We start from the raw sequence: 22,675 nt of genomic DNA, 5'->3' as shown, positions 1-22,675 counted from the left end.
TGCTATTGATACCGAGTTGTGGGCAAATCTTCCTCTTGAAGTGGTTTACTCAGCACAATTTCTAAGTCTGCAGCAATTTAATTTGTGAGATATACTCAGTATTATCTCATGTCCCTAAAGATTCGGAACAAATCTATTATGCACTAAAACATTTCTCATTGTATCAGTATCTATAGCAGACGGTTTCATTCTCAAACTTGCAATCAGCTACAAAGATTCTTCCTTGTGTGTGGAAGCCAGTACTGATGGACAAGAACCAGAGGAATAGTTATTTTTAATTAATTATCTGGCTTTTTTTGTGCATTCGTCTTGATTTCTGTTCTCACAGTCTGAGAGAGGTGTTATCATGAAAAACACCGACAATGAAGGCTGAAGTTTCTACGCCTCTGCCCTAACAATGTGCCTCAACCACAACCTTGGAAAAGCACCAGTATTTTCCACAGCCTGGCACTCTGTGCTGTCTCAGGTCCTGAAATTATGCTGCGGTGTGTTTAAAAGTTAAATGTTGAATATACTCGTTTGAAATTACTTCCTCCACAATATAATGGAGAATGCGAACATAACAATATGGTGGAGAAAGTAATTTCGTGTTAGCATAAATGGTGGTTCATTTATGTGAAAACATTTAATTCCATCACAAATAAAGCAGAAAGAGAGATTTCAGAGGATCCCACAAAATGGTTGAAAACTTGCACATGTCAACATCAGAGTCTTTGAGATTGACTATTTGTTTCTAATTAGTCCCAGGATGGGGTAGTTTTACCGTCTGGTCTAACAAACAGATTTTTTTGTTGAAGTGTTCAAAGCCAATTCATCACATGGCCATTTTCCCTATTATAATTGAGGGTATTTTCCCCAATTCGTTTGGTTTTCCCGCCCTCCCAAGTTTTACACAATGCCAAAGTTATGTGCAATATGCTGCTCTTGTTAACTTGTTCACCACTTATTGTTCATTTGGCATTTTAACTTTAGTTGTGCTGCATGCAACTATGGCCCAGTGTCTTCATTGGGTGACTTGGCCAAGAACAGGAACTTACCATGAAAGGACTTGTGGACAGAAATCTATATTTATGGGATGGTGCACCAGGGCACAAAGACAATGTCACGAGCAATTTGACACCCTTTCATTCTGTGTAGAATACATAGTATAATTATTTCATGGCTTTTCATTGGTAAACCATGATGGTAGACACAAGCATTGTGATGCTGATTTTTATGCAAAGGCGGGGAGAATGCAATAGCATGGAGAAAACATGATCAAGGCCAGGGTGCTCAGACCTTGCCAAATTTAGCAGTAGGATGTTGTCTTCTTTTGTCTCTTCTGGTTCCTGCTTGGCAACCAGGTAAACTGACAGGTTGGCCAGCTGGAGGAACAAGGAGGAAACCAAAGATCAGGATTAAGTTGCGGTTGAAGTCACAATTCAGAGAAGGTTGGGGTGCTGAAGGGTTGGAGGAGAGAGAGAATTGCAATTGGAAAAGGGGAGGCCAAAGGCTTCTTTGTGGACCAAGAGGATCTGTGCTACTCCTCCTAGTCCAAAGGTCATGCTGTTCTTTTTGAACCAGCAGCCTCTGCCTACAATTCCTGGCTGGAAAATGTTAACTTATTCAGGCTTCATATGCACTATGGGAGCATGATTTAAATATGTCAGTGAGTGCCCTGCCTCTCATAGTACTATAATGTATTATATGGTTTTTGGGGCACAGTGATCATTTTTTAAATTACAAAGTAAGGTTATAATTATTATTATATTGTCGCCAGTCCATCCACTTTTCATCAGTTGGTGCTGCTTACAAATGCATGAGCAGAATTTGCTGGTTCACCAGAAATGGGCAATTATGCTCTAAGGACACAGCCTAAATGAGATCAACTGATCCCTATTGGAAAGTGCATGGATGGACATCAGCCAAGGATGATAGCCATTCATATATGTGTAGAATAGTCAGGTGGATGGGCAATTGGAGGGTAACTGCAAGCTGCAAACCATTACCCTGCTGAATGTGAATGCCTTATAGATATGAAATTGAGAAACATTTGCACAAAAGGAGAGGAGGAAAAAGGTTCTCCCCTGACAGAGAGTGGAAAGAGCAAAAATACTGATTCCATCTCGTTTTCATTTTGTCCTTTAAAGAGGTCAGCAAAAAGAAATAATAATTTGACAACCTGATACAACAAGTGGCTACTTTCTAGCAATAGTGTAATATGCACTTATTCTCTACCAATAAAGCATCGCAGTGTGAGGTTTAGGAACAAGCCATGTTTTTGTGGACCCTTGGATGGTTGTTTCCATGCAGTTGTATTTGTATCAGATTTTGTGATTGCAGGTATTAGAAATGCCATAGAAAAATGTGTACCACAAAGCGTGGTCAGTGTGGCTGACCATCTCTGTTCATTTCTTTGCAGGAACAAGGAAAGATTCGGGTTATTTTTAATGTTGGAACAGATGACATCACCATTGAAGAATCAAGTGGTATTGTAAATGATGGAAAGTACCATATAGTACGGTTTACACGGAGCGGTGGCAATGCCACTCTACAGGTGGACAACTGGCCAGTCATTGAACGCTATCCATCAGGTATGTGCTCATAGGCAGTACAACAATATATTTACATAAATAATACATACATTTACCCGTTGTTTGAAGTTCTGTCTGAAATTGGTGACAAAATAATATTCTGGGCTTATATGGTTTCCCACTGATCCTAACAATTCACAAGATATCTGTGAGATATGCTAGACAGCTCAAGTGATGAACAGAAAAAGCATAAATGAAAAAATGACTGAACTAAGCATAGATGTTTCATTTTACAACATTGATCGCCACATAAAATAACACTTCCAATATTATTTTTTTTAAATCCAAGTTGTCAGTGAACTGGCTCACATACAGATGTAAATATATTAAATGTCAACAGCTCAACATTAAATCAACATTTAAACAATGGAAGGGCTTTGACAAAAGCTGTGTGAAGAAAGGAATAGGAAATTTAGAACAGGGTTTCACAATAATTTGTTGTACAGAACGGCTAAGTATTTCATTAGTGTGAAAAGACACATCTCATATTTTGTGAAAAGGCATATATGAACAGGTTAGGCACTTTATTTTATTTAGCTGAAGCAAAAGGCTATCGACAATGAATTTACCGCCTTGCTTCATGTTGCCTAAAAATAGATTCAGCTTCCGAAGGTGAAACGTCCACAAAGAACAAAGGGCAGCTCAAAGATCAGAAATATAAAAACTTTAAGATGTGAAATGTGGATGCAGCAGGGGTAAAAAGGTTATGGGTGAATTGTTGATTACATTTGGTTAACTAGTTTAGTTTCTGAAGTATTTGATCACAGGAAGTATCAACTGTCAATGCAGGTTATCCACAAAGCGAACAATGTCTTTGGAGGAGAAATGCGTCTTGGCGGTGGCGCAAGATGGGTGATAACAGATCAGCTGTCTGTTAACTACTGCACCTGACATTCAGTTCATTACAATCATTGGAATTAAATATCAGGCTTGGCACAGAATCGGCAGCCTGTCTGCTACCACCCATTTTGTGCCATTGCCGGGGTATGTTTCTACCCCTTATTATTTTGAAGTAGTCCCTAGCTAAATGAGATGTTAGTAATATAATTTATGCACACTAAACTTTAGGAACTCATCCAAACTGAAGTTTTATTTCTTTTAAGGTTTCTGAATTTGGATAGTTTTTGGTTTATGTATTTTGTTTCTTATGTTGCTTTATTTGTAAAGCACTTAATGTATTCAGGTTTGCATAAAGAAGATAAGAAAAAATATACAACCAACATAACGATTTCCTGGCCTTTTGAACGTGTAAGTGTAATATCTAAGGGGACATTAAAAGGAATGACTGCTTATTGCTATTCCTGAGAAAATCTCAGATAGGCATTCTAGTGTGGAAGCTTGTAAATACTTGATACAGTAAGTTACAAAGAATAATGAATATGTTGGTCTTTAAAAGGAGCACCAGCAAGTCATGAATAAAAAAAGTATTTATGAAGCATTTCTCTCCATTCAAAACCACCGATGTAAACTGTTGGTTAGACCAAGCATTGAAGTAAATGGAGAATACTGCAGTGATTATCTATTTTTCCCCTATTCTATCTTGTTTAGTGATCAAAGTGCCCGAGCTCCTAAGTGTATCTTCTGAGCACCAAGGAAATTATTGGTTGGGCTACAAGCCAAATAATATGAACTGAGGGCTGGTAAAACATAGGTTGAAGTTCACTAAAAAAGGAAAGTGCTGAAAGAGGTAGTGTATTCCTAACCTTTGAATGCTCAGATTTAAAGCATTGTTCATAGAATCATAGAATCCCTACAGTGCAGAAGGAGGCCATTCAGCCCATCAAGCCTGCACTGACAACAATCCCACTCTATCCCGTAATCCCACATATTTACCTTGCTAATCCCCTTGACATTGAGCGGCAATTTTGCATGGCCAGTCAACCTAACCCACACATCTAGGAACTGTGAGACGAAACCGGAGCACCCAGAGGAAACTTACACAGACACGGACAGAACATGCAAACTCCACAGAGACAGTCACTCAAGGCCAGAATTGAACCCGGATCTCTGATGTTGTGAGGCAGCAGTGTCAACCACTGTGCCACCATGCTGCCCTGTTGAATTGTTTGGTTTGTTTTTATGAAAAAATGTTTTTAAAACTTTTAAAGCAGTTGACATGCATGTTGTGACAATCTTTGATCAAGAGATGAGAAAATGTGCACTGATGGAGAACTGTGGTTCAGCTTCAGCATGATAGAGTCATGAATATTGATTGGTGACTTGTGCCAGAATTAGTAAAAAGATCACGTAGTTATCCAAACACTAACAGTTTTATATTTATAGCAAAGTTAATACTTGCACATATTTGATATTATATTAAGAGCTAAACTAAATGTGTTAATCTGAATTACATTAAAAACATCTTGGCAGTTTTGATAATGAACATTAAGAACTCATAATGAGGACCAAAATAACTCACAATAAGGACAAAACTATTGCATTGCATGAATACAATTTCTTTGTATTTTCAAGGAGCATCTGGAATAGTCCTGTGTGTCTCGTGTGCTGTCAATTTAGGAACCATTCTTCTCAAATCCATCTGATAGCTGAGTTGGTTAACACACTAAGCACTGAGGATTGGAGGTGCACTCACTAGTAAGATTGCAAATTCTGGTAGTAGCTGAGCTAGACGATTTCAGCTGAAGTGCCCCAACTGGACCATTATGCAGTGGCGTCTGGTGGAAAGTCCACATATGTGGATGTTAGTTGAAGTGACACCTGATTGTGCCTGTGCTGCGTTGTGGAATAGTTTGCCCGCATCCAATATTCACCCTTACATCTAAAGTATGCCTGCCCACTTGGGCCAAACACCAGAGATCCTTCTGATGCAAGGAATCAAAAATCAAAAGTACTCATTTTCTAAAGGTAACTGGATATGTACTTGAAAATAAATATTTGAAGGAAAGAAGGTTTCAAAATGCCAACACAGACCCTAATGTCAAAATGATCTCCTTCCGCCCTGTATTATGATTCTAAAGAACTGGGCACCAAAAGAGAGCACCTTGCTTTATAAATGTAACCAATCCGATTATTTTACACAAATAACAGTCAGTCCAAAGAGTCCACTGCCAATTCTGGCCCAGAAATGCAGTGAAAAAGAAAAAGATCAAAGTCACATAATCAGGTGTATACTAATATAAATTGAAAGATGAATTTCATAGTGTTACTGTATTGCTCAATGAATCAAATTATTTAAAGCTGTTGAAGGTATCTTTCCCTGGCACATTTTACAACATTTTTGGCATGAACATTAATTTTATGAAAGGGAAGGAGCCTACTGCACAGAAATCAATCTGCATTTTTTGCCCAAGGTATCAGAATGAATTAATTGCTTTGACATGTGCAATATATAGCTAAATTCACCTCAGGAGAAAAAGAGCTGCATCACAGAAAAGTTACAGTTGCTCTGTTTTGCTGAAAACCTGCTTTAAATTTCTTCTATAAACTTTGCAGAATAAAATAGATAAATGTTTTCAGAAAACAATTGAAAATCCACCCAGTTCAAGTAATAGGGGCAGCAAGGCGGCGCAGTGGTTAGCACCGCTGCCTCACAGTGACTCAAGTTCAATGCCGTCCTTGGGTTACTGTCTGTGTGGAGTTTGCATGTTCTCCCCGTGTCTGCATGGGTTTCTTCCAGATGCTCCAGTTTTCTCCCACAGTCCAAAGGTGTGCAGGTTAGGTGGATTAGCCATGCTAAATTGCCGCTTGGTGTCCAAAAATGTTTTCACTGCATACCAATATATGTGACAATAAATTGAATCAAAGGTTAGGTGGATTAGCCATGGTAATATGGTGATAGGGTGGGCGGGGGGGGGGGGGGGGGGGGGGGGGATAGGCCTGACCAAGATGCTCTTTTGGAGAGTTGATGGGCCGAATGGCCTCCTTCTGCACCGTGTGAAGTCCATGGTCCTAAATTATAGATTGTTTAACAAAGGTATGTTTTAATAATCAAACTAGAGACTTTATTCAAGATTACACTCCTTCAAAACAGCAATAACCATATGCTGTAGAAACTCTATCTGCTTATTTGGCTGGTAATAAGGTTTCCTGAACTTATATCCAAGTTGCTTGGTTGGCTGTTTTAGCTAGAATGAAACCAAACAGACCTGGAACACTCAATTTGTTGGCTGTATCTTTTGAAAAATGTAATCTTTGACAGGATATAGGGGTCACTAGCATGGCAACATTGAATTGGGTGGCTTGTTGTCCCACTTCAGGGGGCAGTTAAGAGTCAATCGTATTATGTTGATTGGTACCAGGTAAAGATGGTAGATTTCCTTCCCTAAGGGACATTGGTGAACCAGATGGATTCTAACCTGCAAATCTACCGACAGGGGACACACGACTGCTGAATCTGAGAACATTGTTGAGAGGCGTATGCAAAGGAAACACAAGCATAAGTGCCCAAACATTACTTTGCTGCCCTCAGAAAAACAAAATGCTATTAAGCTTTGAGTGGTGAAAATCATTGCATCAATTAATTGCTTTCAAGTTACTATCGATAATTTCAGATGTACGTTGTAATTATGAATATTGTTATTTCTTGGCACCAAAATAACTTACGATTATTTTTCATGGTGCTGGAAGGAAATAGCAGCAATGTCACAGACAGGCATGAAAAATAATTTATATACTACTGATGAGGCTCAGTAGACAACTGACAAATGGTGAAATCGTAAGTCAGTCATGGACAAATTCAGTTTACTTCTACTTAGAAAACAATTCATGGCTTCAGTTTATTATTTAAGTAATGAAAAGACAGGCATTGTGAGAACAGATATTTCCTTGATATAATTGAAGTGAGATTAAAATGGCGACACAAATTCAACCAATAAATAAACTAACGTAAAACTGACAAAATTCTAAATAGAACAATAGCGACAAGTCCAGCATTGCATTTTAGTTATGTCCCATGAGCTAGTTTAAATTTGAACGTCTGTGACAAATTGCAACTTTACATATTAAAAACCATAACTAATTATACTGATTGCAGCACAATCTTATCCATAATAAAAATGCACTCGCTGTTCCAGTTCAGTTCTTAGTGTCAAAAAGATTATATTTCAATATGTTGTCACGGCGCTAGTTTACATTTCTCACTCCATGGCTAATAAGCATATATAAGAAGCCAAGTTAAGCATGGTTATCCAGTGCAGTGGAGCTTCTGTTTATTAGTAGGGAGCATTATATGTGGATTCATGGATTCATACTTGTAATTCTCTGCAGACCCTTGGGGACTGGAAGATTAGATCGTGCCATGCACATTTATCAGATGAAACCTTGCACAGAAAATGATGTGTGTGCTCATTCAGTGCCAGGCAGAGTATGCCACATTAGAGTGGTCAGAGTGTCCTTTGGTCATGGAGGGTGGCCCACCAGAAACAGAAATCTGGTCCCCAATTTGCAGAGGCTATTTCACACCCCTTCCCAAAAATGATTGGCACCCCAGCACCATACATGTTGCATTCGGTTCTACATCAGGTGCAGAGCAACCAAGCCATCGGTCAATTAGTGCTGCCAATAAAAAGGTAAATTGAAACATTTTTACTAACTTGACCATGGAGTCAGATGGAATCGGAGTGTTCCTTTTGCCTCCACAATAAAAACTGCAGTCTGCTACAGTGCTGCTCCTTCTCGATAACTCCAGCACTTGAATCACTGTTGTTCCAGTGGGTAGCATCGCGAGCAGGCAAATTTCATCTGCTGCTTTACAGGTACACTGCCCCATGGGACATGCCTGGCTTCACCAGCATACTGGTCATGTCCTGATGATGAAAGAGGATCAATTTCATATGATCCTTTTGTCATCATTTTCAACGTCTCAATTACTGTTTGCCGCTGGTTTTGAGCTTAAGGTTGGTCATGAACAAACATCTGGGCCCCCTAGTCTCATCTGCATTATCACTGGAGATGTTTTTAATGAAATCTGCAATTCCCTCACTGGAGATTGAGATTTTTGAACTCTGTGAATGTTAGAACTAGTTGGAAAATTGCCCAATTTGTTATCCAATAAATTTATGTGCATGGATATATGGAAAATATTTTCAAGTTCGCAGGTCAAAGATGGGGGTGCAACAATGAAAAGTTATACTTCCTAAAATTGGAAATGCCTGACTGATTGTTGTGGCATATTGAACCATTCTGAGGTACCCATACAAGCCCGTAGCAAGCTGTGACGTTTTAGCTAAAACAAATTGTTGTCACAAAACAACATTATTTTTGATTGGTTTGCTTTGACTGACTGATATGTTTTGTCAGGACTGGATTGTGTAGACCTCCTTTCTGAAAGCCGCGTCTGTAGAAATAATGGTCATGTGATGCAATAATGATAGATGACAATAGCCAGAAGCAAGATACAGTGCACATGAAAAGAAAAATCTTTCTATTGCATCAATACAATAATAATGCAGTTTGTTAGAAACCAGTGGTCAATTTGTGCACTGTTTGTAATTATTCTCCTTTTTGGACTACTAGAATGACAATCACGCATAGGCCATTTTAACAGTTTGTGCAAATCAAATTGTTTTGTGAAGATACTGCAAGTTGTTTTGTCATTCAGTGATTGCAATGAATAGTCCATCCCTGTATCCTAAATCACTGAAATCTAAATTTTTCAGATCTTGGAGCAAGCATCATTTTCCAAAGATCAGTGCCTTCTATCCCTGGCAAATGGATAAGTTTGTACTGTTGCCTGAGTATCTCATTATTTTCTGAAAAAAGATGCCTGTAGCATTGAGGTGTTAATGTTTTGACAGCAAACTTTCAGGTATCTTTGGGATAAAATATTGTGATTCTTGTCTGTTTCTGCTGAACAATATGCATCTAAGCCAATCTAAATGCTAGCCCTTTGAATTATTTTACTTTTCATTCAGCCAAAGGCTATGGCCAGTGCATATAGTAAATTGGTGAGCATTTTTTTTCAATTCTCTTGCTTCAGAATAAATCAAAGGGCCCTTCTTATATTGCATTAACTTGCATTTGAATGCATACAAATGCAATTTTCCAGTTGTCCCATGCAAATATTTATTTGCTGAAATTGCTTTAACTAATTTGAACCAATGCTGCTGGGATTTAACAGTTTTAGATCAATGCAATTTCTCTCATTGTTACAAAATGAATTAAAAGATTTGATAGCTCGAAATTACTATTTGCAATATTATTGATTAAACACCAGCTGTTTAAGTTAAGTCCTTTAATTCCTCAGTTAAAATAGTGACAAAAGAATTATGTATAAGTTAATTAATATTGCAAACAGTCATTTTTGGCTTTAGAGCACAATAGCACATCTGAAACATATTTTAAAAATGCCAACTCAAAACATAGAAGTCGGCATCACAGAAAAAAACATTCACCATGTCTGAACCACTCTCCGCTTTATAACAATTGAAATGTAAAATATAATGCTCTGCTTTCTTCCTGTATCCTCCCATCTTTAAATATTTGTGCACTTTTCCTTTCAAAGGTGCCATGGTCAACTACTCCATCTGGCAAAATACTTCTTGATCCAACTGCCCTCAAAGTAAAAGATTGACTTTGACCTGCCTTTTCTTATTGACAATTTGAAATTGACTCCCTCGATCACTGAATCCTTAATCAGTCTTTCCCTTCTCATCCTCTCACAGCCATACTAATGCTGAAAACATCAATTATGTCTCCTCCTGGTCTCACTGCTCCAGTGAGAGCTGTGCCATTTTTGAAAACTATCTAGTTCTTGGAAGTTTTCTGCACAAATTCTAGATGTGGCTTATCATTTGCAATGTACACAGTCTCTTTTTTCCCTTTTCTGGCTTTGATTTTTCTACTGATATCACCAGCATTGCTGTGTTATCCAATGAAACTGGGAAAGAAAGGTTTCACTGGACAATTAAAATGAGGGGGTAATTGTCTCCAAATACTGTACAGTAACAAAGGCATGAACTCATTTATTTTTCAAAGAGACAAAGGAATGTTTTGTGAAATATTCATCTACTGTTATTACCTATGGTAATTCCAACCTGACAGTCTTCCCACATATAAAAGCTGTATGTAGGCCAAATTAGATTATTGTCTTCTACATGTAGACAATTAACATTAAAGTATCATCATGATTCTGACCCAGATTTTTGCCACAACGGAGAGCACATGCATAGTGGCAAAAATGAAGAAAGTGCCCAAAGACAATAGGTTCCACCCCTGAACACTGCACTTGTCAGGTTCACAGCAGCAGGAATGGGGGTAGTTCACATTTTATACTTGCAGGGAAGCAGCTGACCATTCAAATCATCAGCTCGCTCCACTGAAGTCAGATTTTTGTAACCCAGGAGGGTGAAACCCAAAGTTTGTGCATTTCTTTGGATATCCAAGGTATCACTTTGAAGAGGTAAGTACTGCTTTGGAGAACTAAGTTACCCTGTTGGATCTAGTCCCAGGATGCTTTGGAGGAGTTAAAGAGACCTTTGAAATTGCTAAAATTAGGCATGAATGCGTATTTAAAAAGTGCGTAAACTCGTTAACAGTCAAGTTCATTGGAACTATCAATAAATCTGTCAAAATCAACAATCCAAACTGTCAAGAGGATCTGTCAAAAGCACCTGTCACTGAGAGTTGTCAAGAAATTTAAAAGTCCTGCCCTTTAGATCTTTGAAAGAAATTGTGTACAGTGTTTAAAAAATAATAATTACTTGCTATTACACTCTGTTTGTTGATATAAGCATGAGGGCTTCCATTCCCAGATTGCCCTATTCTACAAATTGATTATTTTTCAATATGGTGAAGTCTGCAATTGACAGTTAAATTAGAAATCTATAAAATAAATTTCTGTCCCACCTCTGCATGAATTCTAACATAGGCCCATGCTAGACACTGGGTGAATTGGCATGGTAGGTGTAAGGGCAAAGGCGGTGAGCAGGCATGCGCTGCCATGAGTTGCAACTAAGTTGGCAGAGGAGCTACAAAGGGCCATGATGATGGTTATTGGGGCATTAGACGGCAAGGATGGTATGAGGGGCCACAGGTGGGTAGAGGGGCATAACTTGGCATGGGGGTTTGAAGGGCTGAGGGGATAGGCACAGGGAATGAGGTGGAATGGGTGAATACGGATAGGGAATGGAGAGTGTGTGTGGGGGTGGGGGGTGGGTGAGAGCTGAGGGAATTTTTTAAAATCATTGCCTAAAGTGCCAGAGCCCTGAGGTAGGCCTTCTGCTGACCCCATGTCTGCACCCAGAATCTTAGGCGCAACGATCGTCAATTGTTTCATCAATGACCTTCCCTCCATCATAAGGCCAGAAATGGGGATGTTCGCTGATGACTGCACAGTTTAGTACAATTTGTGAATCCTCAGTCCTTGCCCAAATGCAGTAAGACCGGGACAATATTCAGTTTTGGGCTGATAAGTGGCAAGTAGCATTTGCAACATACAGGTGTCAGGCAATGACAATTTCCAATAAGATAAAAGCTAACCATTTCCCCTTGAAATTTAATGGAATTACCATTGTTGAATCCCCCATTATCTGCATTCTGAGGGTTATTATTGACCAAAAATAGAACTGGACCAGCTATCTAAATACTATCGGAAAACAAGAGAGTAGCTCATCTGCAGACTCTCTAGTGTTTGTCCACCATCTACAAGTCACACGCCAGGAGTGTGATCAAATACTCCCTACTTGTCTCGATGAATGCAGTTCCAACAACACTCAAGAAGCTCAACACCATCCAGGACAAAGCGGCCCACTTGATTGGAATCTCACCTTCTGCCACCTTCGATATTCACTTCCTCCACCACAGATGCATAGTGGCAGCAATGTGTACTATCTACAAGGTGCACTTGTAGCAACTCACGATCAACAGTATCTTCCAAACCCGCGACCGTTACCACCTAAAAAACAAGGGCAGCAGACACACGGGAACACCATCACCTGTAGATGCCCTTGAAGTCACACACCATTCTGAGTTGGAACTATATCATTGTTCTTTCACTGTCACTGAGTCACAACCCTAGAACTCCCTTCCTAACAGCACTGTGGGCTGCTCCTCTAATACAAGGACTACAGTGGTTCAAGAAGGCAGCTTACCATCACCTTCTCAAAGGCAGTTAAGGATGGGCAATAAATATTGATGTGGTCAGTGATATCCACACCCTGTGAACAAATAATTCAAGAAAAAATCCTCCTCACTATTTACGGGGTTTCCTGACCCAATATCTAATATACCTTGCCACCCTGTTCCCCCACTTCTTAACGACTGAAAATCCAACTTCCGGGCAGCCATTTTTAAAATTCAGATTCTCGGAAAGGGGAATTCTATTAACTCCACACAGCAACTCATGGACAAGAATCCAGGCCTTTGTGTATGATGGCTAAATTATCTTATGATTTATGAAAGTTTGTAGTTTTTATGTGCTTTAAATGCTATGGACTTAATTTGTCCCCAAAGATAGTTAGAAGGTACTTCTCCAGTTACTGTACTGAGATTGTCTTGTTATCAACAAGTTTGAACAGCAGTTTTTGCCAGGTTTTGTTTCAACGCAATTTGCCAAAACCAGCCAAACCAGCACAAAAGACCAAGAAATTTCAAACACAATTACATTGAGCATAAAACAAGATTCTGCAGTCTTTTGTGCTGGTTTAAAAAAAAAATCACACCACAAAACTGGCCATGGCCCAGATCGAATCAATCACCATGGTAAGTTTCCACTAATTGCATCCATTACCAAGCCTTCGAGGAGGTTCTTAAAATCAAGTTTTTTGGGGGGCATATAGGCATGTTTTAAAAGCTTTTTCTCAAACTAAGAAACGGACCACTACATACCAATGAAACCAATGTATGGATTTGTATAATTTTTACAAAGTAATTTACATTTATTTGCAATTGGGTTACTCACAGGGGGTTGCCTAAATACAGTGATTAAAAATCAATATTTTTTGTGATAAACCCATTGTTAGGCATATTAATAAAACTGCACCAGATTACCACTCTTAAAATTGTTGAGCAATATTTTTAGCACATTTTTAAAAACAAAACTTAAGTTCCAAAGCAGCTCAATTGCAATGGTTCTTGATTTAACATTCAACAATACACAGGTAATTTTGAGCACACACTTGGGACGGGGGAGGGGGGGGGGGTGGAGGTTGAAATCTTTCAAAACTAGCACAATTTAGTTTGTGCAATTTATTGTTAGATCACCTTTTGCACACAAACCATAGCTATAATGCACTCAAAAAAGGAATGTTAGTATAGCGGACAATATATTAAACATATAAACATCTAAATCTGATATAACTTCATATTTACCTCATTTTCAGCAAATAGTGTCATTATTTTGATCTGTTAGCATACAAAGAAAGAATAATGTAAAAACTCATTTGCACTAAAATGAAAGAAAATAGTCGGCATCTGTATTTTTCTGTGATTGAGTCATTATCTACAAGATCTGTTTACATAACTGGCCAATAGCATCAATAAAATGTATACAGTTTAAATTGTACAATTTGAAGTAGATTACTCTTGGATAATAAAATGTCTTGGAGGCATAAATACACAAATTGAAATGCCACTCTCAAATGCAGTGAAAAAGACTAAAGTACTTGCTTTGCCACAGGCTCCTTCTGTTAGCTTAGCTCTGACACGCAACAGATTTTATCTTCTGAATGCCATTTTCCATCAATTCTGGCGCCTATGGCTTTGAGTTTGCGAGCTCTCATCTAAACAATGACCTCTCTTCCATTGTTCCAGTTGGTTGACTTCAAACCATGCATAACTCTTAGAAAATATGATGACACTTTCCTACCCCTGGACATTTTGATGCAAGGGACAGACATTGAGGAAGCACCTTTTCAAACTCTATCAAATTTTAAATGGAAATGCTTTATTTATATAAAAAATGATCATTATTATTATTAAAAATACAGAACTCCATGTCAACGCAGCAAATTTGAAGTACATTGTGTATTGAAATTTGAATTATTGTAAAAAAAACTGGTTTTATAAACAGAAATTGATAAATTAGATGGGCAACATTGTTGGAAAGGTATTTAGAATATAATCAAAACTTGAATGCAGCAACTAAATATGTCCACCTGCAAAGCTATTTAACTATCAAGTTCTAATTCTCTGCTGGTCACACAGGAACATTAAGTGCTGGTTTCACACAATTGTTGCTGATGTGTCTCTCTGCCCTGATCAGAATAAATACTGTGGGGCTTAATTAGACAGTCCCTGAAAATGGGAGCAGGAAATGTCATTAACCCATGCTTGTTGATTGCGATGGAGGCAGCATGCCAATTTCATGCTGCCTGCTCATTTTAATGATTTAAGATGCAGCCAGTGCTAGCTGTGCTGTTCATTGGCTGGACATATCAGCAGGGGAATAATATAATGAGAGGCAAGCTAACTTTTATCATTAAAGCTTGTCTTCACTGCTTGAAGCCAGCTTACACCTCTTACAGGAAGGTGTGTGGTAGTGGGAGTCATGATTGAAAAGAATCTGACCCAGGAAAGATTGAGGAATGGCACAACATGGAAGAGCACACACTTCAAAGGTTTCAGATGCTCCACTGGATCTCTCTGGGGAAGAGGTGGAAAGAAGATGTCCTGAATCTGCAGGGAGGGCAGGAGGCCCTGCAGACACCCAATCAAAAGACAGTGACAATAGATCACCTTGGATGTCATTTTCAGGACTCGAGCTCGAGGACCTATATACAGTGCCACAAGCAGTTCAATTAACTCACGCATGAAGTCAAGGACAGTGAATGCTTCTTCAAATGCCATATCTTACCTGCTGCACCTGTAGCCTTAGCCACTGCTTAAATCACCCACGTGCATACCATTCATCTAACAACAATCTCTGTCTCATACCTAACGTACATATGCTTCACCTCAAGCTCACACACTTACCACTGCTGCAAACCTCACACCCCCTTTCCCAGCTATTCAACCATGACAACCACATCATCCAAAAGATTGAACAACACTCACTGATATATTTCCCTCTTACTTGCAGGACAATGTAAAACCTCACACCCTCAATTCCCTCTTTGCCAGCTATTCAACCATGACAGCCACATCATCCAAAAGATTGAACAACACTCACTGATATATTTCCCTCTCACTTGCAGGAGAATGTGTCGCGCACCCAGAGATAGCAGGAGCGAACTGGAAGGGGAGAGGCATACCTGCGTGTCTTTACCAAGGAGGAGATGATGCTGGCTATTGTTGGAATGTGCACTGCTGAGTCTATTTCCAGTGGAAGGGCTGAAACCATTGAAGGTTACAATATGCTCATACCACACCTTCCTCTTGGATCCCACTTCCCTTTCATCCCATAATTTTGAGTTATAAGCTGTAGATGGTATAAACACGTACCTCTTACTTCCATCACCACCTCCTGCAACTCCCAAAACCACAATATTTCCCATGTTCTTTCTCCCTGCAACATGATCAGACAATGGAGGAACAACAAGAAGAAGGTGATGATGAAGACAACTATCACTTGATTTCACAATTGCAGGCACCAGCTCAGATACTCGCACTCTATGAATCCTGGAAGACAAACTAGAGCCAAGATCTGCATATGGTGAGACCATAGGCTGCAGCTAGGGAAGGGGACAAGGGCAGCATAGATGCCAAACCAACAATGAATTCATATGGACAAGTGAGGACTTTGGAGTCGCCCACACAAGATGAGTATGCTAATCAAAATGCTTGGTTCATTGGGAAACCTGTCACAGAGAATGGAGGAGTCCTGCACAATTCGGGAAAGGGTTTTGCACAGTGTTTGGAGCCCAGCCTTTCGAGCATGGAAGTGTTGACCAGCTTTGTGTACATACCTGTGGGCCCAACCAAGATGCTTGGCTGGAATTTCTTGGCTGGGTCGCAACTTCTATATCAACCTCAGTTGTGGGTTGGGAATCCCGAAGCGACCATGATAGGCTGTTGCACGTGATGATCTTGGAGGTGGCCAATAAAGAAGGCACCTTCAATTAAGTTTGGTGGGCAGATTAATGAAGTGGAGGCTGAATGTGAGAGTTTGCAGCTATGTCCTGCCGCTAGCCCCGCTGGGAGATATAAGCGCTGCTGAGCCAGGCGGGAGATCGCGAGGGTGCCTCAAAATAGAGACAGCGTCGTGAAAAGTTCAAAATCTCTCATAGCCGTATCTGTCCTGCCATCATTGTGGAAGATTCAGCCCATGGCATCTTACGGACAATGTCATGTCTCCGTTACAGCACAAGCAACAGCCACAAAACATCCGAGTGCTGCAACAGAAGCGAAGGTTGAAGTCATGCAAGTTCAGTTCACTGCGTTACAAGCTGAAACTGCTACTGCCATGGTTCTGGATTATCGTGTGCAAAAGGATGTCACAGCAATCTAGCATCTGTGCTGCTGCAGATTACTTGGATTGTTGAGGCTCTGCACTGGGGGAGTTTCAGTGGCTCCATAATGCACAAATCTCTCTCCGGATGATAGCTTTCATCCTCACGTGCCTGCTCTGCCATTGCTCATAGTGTTGCTTCTTAGGCAGCCATACCTGACAGCTGCTGCCCATGCTGAGTTGCTGACATCTACTCCCATGGCATCTACACTGCAAGTCACAGCCTCACACCAACAATGCTGAAACCCCTATAACACTGTGTAGCAGCACTCAGACGGGCTAGGAACTTGTAAAACAGGGACTAAGGGAATATACCAAGATATTTAATTGATTTGTGCACGATTTGGAATGAATTTGTGAATAAATTTGGTTTAGAATGTTTATTTTGTGGAGGCTTCTTTCTTGGATTTATGGCCAAGCAGATGCTGTGATAGGCACCAATAGAGAGCAGGATGGTGTGGAACTGTTAGTGAATGGGGAATTGGGATTGCAGTTACTTGTATTGAAGTTGGATCAGTTTTTGCAGAAAACATAGGCAGAAAGTAGAGTCTGGTTGCCTCTTCTTTCTTTTCCTCCTCCCCTACCCTCTCGTCATGCTTCTTTCTTCTCCTTCTTTATTCGCTGTACAATTGATGGCGTACTGATCGAGGGAATGGAAGCATTTGCCTGGATTTTACATGGGCTCTAGGACCCCAACGTTCTGGCAAAAAGCAGGTCCTAAGCCTGCTCTTGTCAGCAGCGGAATCAGTTCACTGATTTTGCTGCAGCCAGCGGGAAGTCTTGTGGCACAGTGGTAGCCAGAACCTCTGGGTACAAGTCCCATGCCAGCACTTGGTGGTCACAGAAGGAGCATTCATGACGCAGTTCAACGGACTGATAATCAACCAGGAATCCTTCCATTGCTTCCCCGATATTCCCCAGTGTGAAGATGCACTAAAAAAAACTCAGGCTGACTCCTAGTTGGCTGCCTGATGTCCAATTAAAGGTGGCAAGCAGCCAATTAAACGGTCAGCAGCTCTCAAGCCTCAGCAACACTGCAGGAGAGCAAGTCACTGCTGAGACATGCAGGAGGCATTGAGAGCTCGGACGATTATGTGCTTATTTAAATAAAGAAATAATCAAGGAGCTGAGGGTCAGAGGAGAATTCCCACCAGGAAGATTCATGACTCCCATTTGTGTTTTGGAGCCCCTGGCTCCGACTGCCCTGTCCCCCAAAGCCATCGCAATTAGCAGCAATTTAGAAAACTGCATATATAATTAAGGTAGAAATGATTACACATCAATAATTTTGGAACCAATATAATGTACGGCTCAAAGTTAAAATGTTATATACTTTTAGAATTTAGTGTGGCAGGGCTGATGAAAAGCGACACATCGTCATCAACTGCGATTAGATTCCTTCAGGACAGCTTTAAATGTTATGACATTATGACTTTAGAACAATCTATAACCATACACTTTTATTCAGGCTCTTTAGAGATCAGTAAAATGTCATTATCAAGCAAATAAAAAGGGGCTTCTCTCAACAAATAAGAACTGATCCATAAAATATGTTTGAAGTAACCTAATTTTAATCAGCCAATATGCTAGATTATATTAAAAGTTCCAGTTCATTGAGAGCGGCACGGTGGCACAATGGTTTGCACTGTTGCCTCACAGCGCCAGGGATCCGGGTTCAATTCCGGCCTCGGGTAACTGTCTGCGTGGAGTTAGCACATACACCCCATGACTGTGTGTGTTTCCTCCAGGTGCTCCGGTTTCCTCCCACAGTCCAAAGATGTGCAGGTTAGGTTGATTGGCCATGCTAAATTGCCCCTTAGTGTCAGAAAGATTAACAGGGTAAATATGTGGGGTTAACAGAGAAAGGGCCTGGGGGGATTGTTGTTTGTGCAGGTTTGATGGGCCAAATGGCCTCTTTCTGCACTGTAGGGATTCTATGATTTCATCGCTAGAGTCTTGGACCCTGCAAGTTCTAATTTTCCTCTCACCTTCAAAATCATATCAGCAGATTCAACATTTGAGAAAACAACCTACCAATTGGGATTCTGTGTGCTAAGATTTCCATTTATTAGATTTTATAAATCATACTAAGGGGTGTGTGGTGGTACGGTGAAGATTTGAGTTTAGCAGTATAAAGATGCTGTCCAAGATATTGGATCAACACCCATTATATACCATTCCAAAAGTAAAGTTTTGAATATTTTTGTTTGATTGATCTAGTATAGCAGCAGGAGGATGATGCTCTGAGGTTAGGCTATGGTTTGTTCTCGAACTGATTGAGTCATGTAGGGTTGGGGAAGGGAAACATACCTGAAGATCCTTTTGCCATGTCTTGGAGACATACACACTTGTGAGTTTCATTAGGAGCAGTATTAGAGGCAGCAGCTGTGCAAATGTCCTAAAATCCTTTCAAAGGTTTGCTACATGAGGAGAAGTTTGAAAGGGGGAAGAGAGAGGGAACATTTGCCACTAGGTATTTTTAAACAACACTGACAATCCTCTTTGTGCTTGGAAATGACTTGTTCTGCTCAAAGCAATGAGCTAGCTTCACATAACACAAGTAAACATGGCGAGCTGTCTTTTGGTGGGACATTTAAACCCATCAGCACTCGGAGGTGGATGTAACTGATCCATTGGTAATATTTGCAGAAAAGTAGAGGTGTTAGTTATTCCTCAAGCAACACCAGCAAAACACCTAGGCCAGAATTCTCTGACCTCGCCCACGGCTGGGGTTCTCCAGTCCCGCTGCAGTGAATAGAGATTTGATTGAGTGCTAGATACTCCATTCTCACTGGCAGCGGTGGTGGGGCATACAACTTTGCCGTACAAAAAGGCAAGAGAACTCCGGCCTTTATCCAGTCATTTATCTCATTGTTGTTTGTGGCGCTTTCTATGTGCAACTTGGCTGTCATATTTGTCGACATTGGAACTAAAAGTGATTACATTCTAAAATACTTATTTGAATGTGAGGCACCTTGGGAAGCCCTGATGACATGAAGGGTGCTATATGAATGCAGTTTCTTTCTTCCCTCCATATCTTTAATTTTCATATATTGAACAAGAAGCACTCATTTAAATGCAATCTATTCCCAACTGAGTGTGTGCAGAGTGTGTTCTGCTGCAGTTAGCCTTCAAGTTGCACACAAAATTAGGCAGGATTAACTCATTTTTTTTCCCCTCCCAACTTCTGCCCAACATCTCTCCTGATGGATAAGCCAAGACTGAAAGATTAATTGGGAAAATCATAGATGCAAATCTGTATGCTGCTATTAATTCTGTGGTGCGCTACTTTGAGATGTCAATCTGCCACACCACAGGATGATATGGAAAGCACATTAATTTGCGATATAAATAATTTCTCAGTTTTCATATCTGCAGTCCCTTCATCTGCTTGCATTTGTATTTCATGGTTGTGAAAGTAAAACTTTCACAGTACAGCAATGAGCTAGTTCACCAAAGGGAAATCAGTCACAATCTGTAGATACCAAGGACTAAACTGCAGCTGGAAAATAATTGATGGATTTAGATGATAAACCACATTTGAAACTTGATCTCTTGATAAAGATCATATGAACCTCAAATGAGTTGACAGCCTTGAACTCCTCATCACAAGTTAAGATTGCTTCAATTAATTTCCTGATATCAGCTATTAAAACGGTTTAGTTCCCTGGTTACACATTTGGGACCTATCCTATTGTTAATTGTTATTTTATGCTGAAACCGGCAGCTAGGGTGTTTCATACCTTTATTAGCTAATGCTGACATTCAAAGAAGTATATTAATTCCCAGTATTTACCATTAGAATATTTCTAATGAGCTCTGATGTTGACTTAATATACGCATGTGGTAGTCAACGGCGGTTTGTTTCTCTACAAATAATGTCACAATTGTATTTTCTGTTTTTATGAATTACACAGAGTCCAGTAGCAGTTGGTGTTCAGTTGTAAAAATCAAAAATTGTAACTTAATAATAGATAAAAAGGCATGATTTCAGGAACTCAATCAAAGTTTTCACTTAAAACAGCAGTTATGAATCGAAGGTTTGCTGTTGTGGCTTTGAATATTATCCCGGGCATCTTGCTCGGTGCAGCATTCTAACACACCCAGGTAATCCATTGGTCTGTACTTATTGCAGAGTAGTTTAACTTGCATTGACACATTTCCACGACCTAAGCAAGCAGACATTGTGGTGTATTATTACAAATGCTGATTTCCAGTAAAATGTTATTTCTCATTTAATATTGCCCCAGTGATGATGCAACACACAATATGGGAAGAACAGTGAAGGCTGTTGTTTCTTAGGTGTGACCTGGTAGCTAAATAATGTGAACAAAGCAGACAGAAATAAAAAAAAGGTATTTGTCAAGATAAAATATATACCCTGGAGTTTGAATTGTTTTTCTGTAGCTCCAGCTTCTTATCCGTCTCCTTCATTGCCTTTCAACGATGATGCTGCTGTTTCATGTCAAATGACTGACACCTTTATTTGAGAAAGGGCAAAATAGAATTAGCTTTCAACAGTGACAATATAGTACATTGGGAAAGAAAGAACACATGCCAGTTGGCTTGACATGGCTAGTCTATCCCATCTGACCTGCAGGTATGAAGATATGATTAAGATTTTTTTTCTGCTGCTTTTTCTCAATTCTACTGCAGATTTTAGTTCTGAATCAAAGGATTGACCTCTTTCACTTTTTCACTGCTTTCTCAGATTGTGTTAAATTACTGTTATTCCCTTGAAGTCTACCTGTTCATACAGAATTAATACACTACAATGTGACAAAATATTGTCTATTCGGTGGAAGAATGGAGCTACGCGGAATTCAATCAGCAATGGCAATGTCACAGCAAAATACTTGGGTGATCATCTTTTATCCAAAACAAATCCTTTTCAAGCCAACTTCTAATAAAGTGGCAAACAAGTTTCATGCTAGAAATCTGTGCACAATAACAGATGATGCATGTCAGTCAGAGTCAGCAGGATACATTTTGACAACTGTGTGGTGAAGCCCAGGCCTCTATTGGAATAGTTTATATTTAGAAAAGAAAAATGAACTGTACAATCAATTACACGTTAGCACAAAGAAAACAGTGAAGGAACACTAATACAAAAGAAATATTAATTTGTGATCTTCCATACTGATACCTACATTCTCTTAAATGCCTTAATCTTTTTCTTTTATTTTGTTTTCTGAGTGTGGGCAACTCTGGTAAAGCCATGTTAATAGTGAAAGGTTAACTAGGTTTAGCAAAATAAGCTTTCAATTATTTGGAAATGTTAATGATTATTGAACTGCTTGTACCATAGTTGCATAATGTGGTGCAGCAGATGGTTGTTTCTGCATATTGTTTTAAATTTGAAAGCACATAGTGGACTATGTCAGAATTACAGCCAACAGGTAGATAGGTCGCCATTGGTGTGACTGGTTGGAGGGAATAATTTAACTCGTTACAATAATTTGTTGACAGTCAACCCATACTTGAGCTGTTTGGGGAAGAGCTATGGGCCTGACTGACTTGAGAGTAAATCATACAAACTTCACATAAAACCAATTTAAATGGAACCGTTAACTCATAAAATTCTGAATGCATGTAAATTTTAAAACAAAAAATCGGGAAGACACAGACAAACAGATATTGGTTATTTGTGTGTGTTCCTAAATAATATATTATGCAGTGATCATGGAATAAATCCAAATTCATTAAATGATTTTTTAAATCTGAATGATTTGGAGTGTAGAATTTAATTCAATTAGAA

General features: G+C 39.5%; 1 protein-coding gene across 3 annotated transcripts in view; it reads left to right on the top strand.

Annotated features, from left to right (window-relative positions):
• The window catches only part of nrxn1a (neurexin 1a), a 1,876,664-nt gene that overhangs the window by 1,698,949 nt on the left and 155,040 nt on the right, over positions 1–22,675 (top strand). For all 3 annotated transcript variants that reach the window (XM_078229844.1, XM_078229842.1, XM_078229843.1), the window contains one exon: positions 2,402–2,573. In XM_078229844.1, coding sequence (XP_078085970.1) covers positions 2,402–2,573 — 172 coding nt within the window. The remainder of the gene's footprint in view (positions 1–2,401; positions 2,574–22,675) is intronic.

This window comes from Mustelus asterias, chromosome 15 (genome assembly GCF_964213995.1).
Source record: "Mustelus asterias chromosome 15, sMusAst1.hap1.1, whole genome shotgun sequence".
In the NCBI taxonomy this organism is placed as follows: domain Eukaryota; kingdom Metazoa; phylum Chordata; class Chondrichthyes; order Carcharhiniformes; family Triakidae; genus Mustelus; species Mustelus asterias.
The sequence above is the reverse complement of the archived record's forward strand: the minus strand, read 5'-3'. Positions and strand labels throughout refer to the sequence as shown.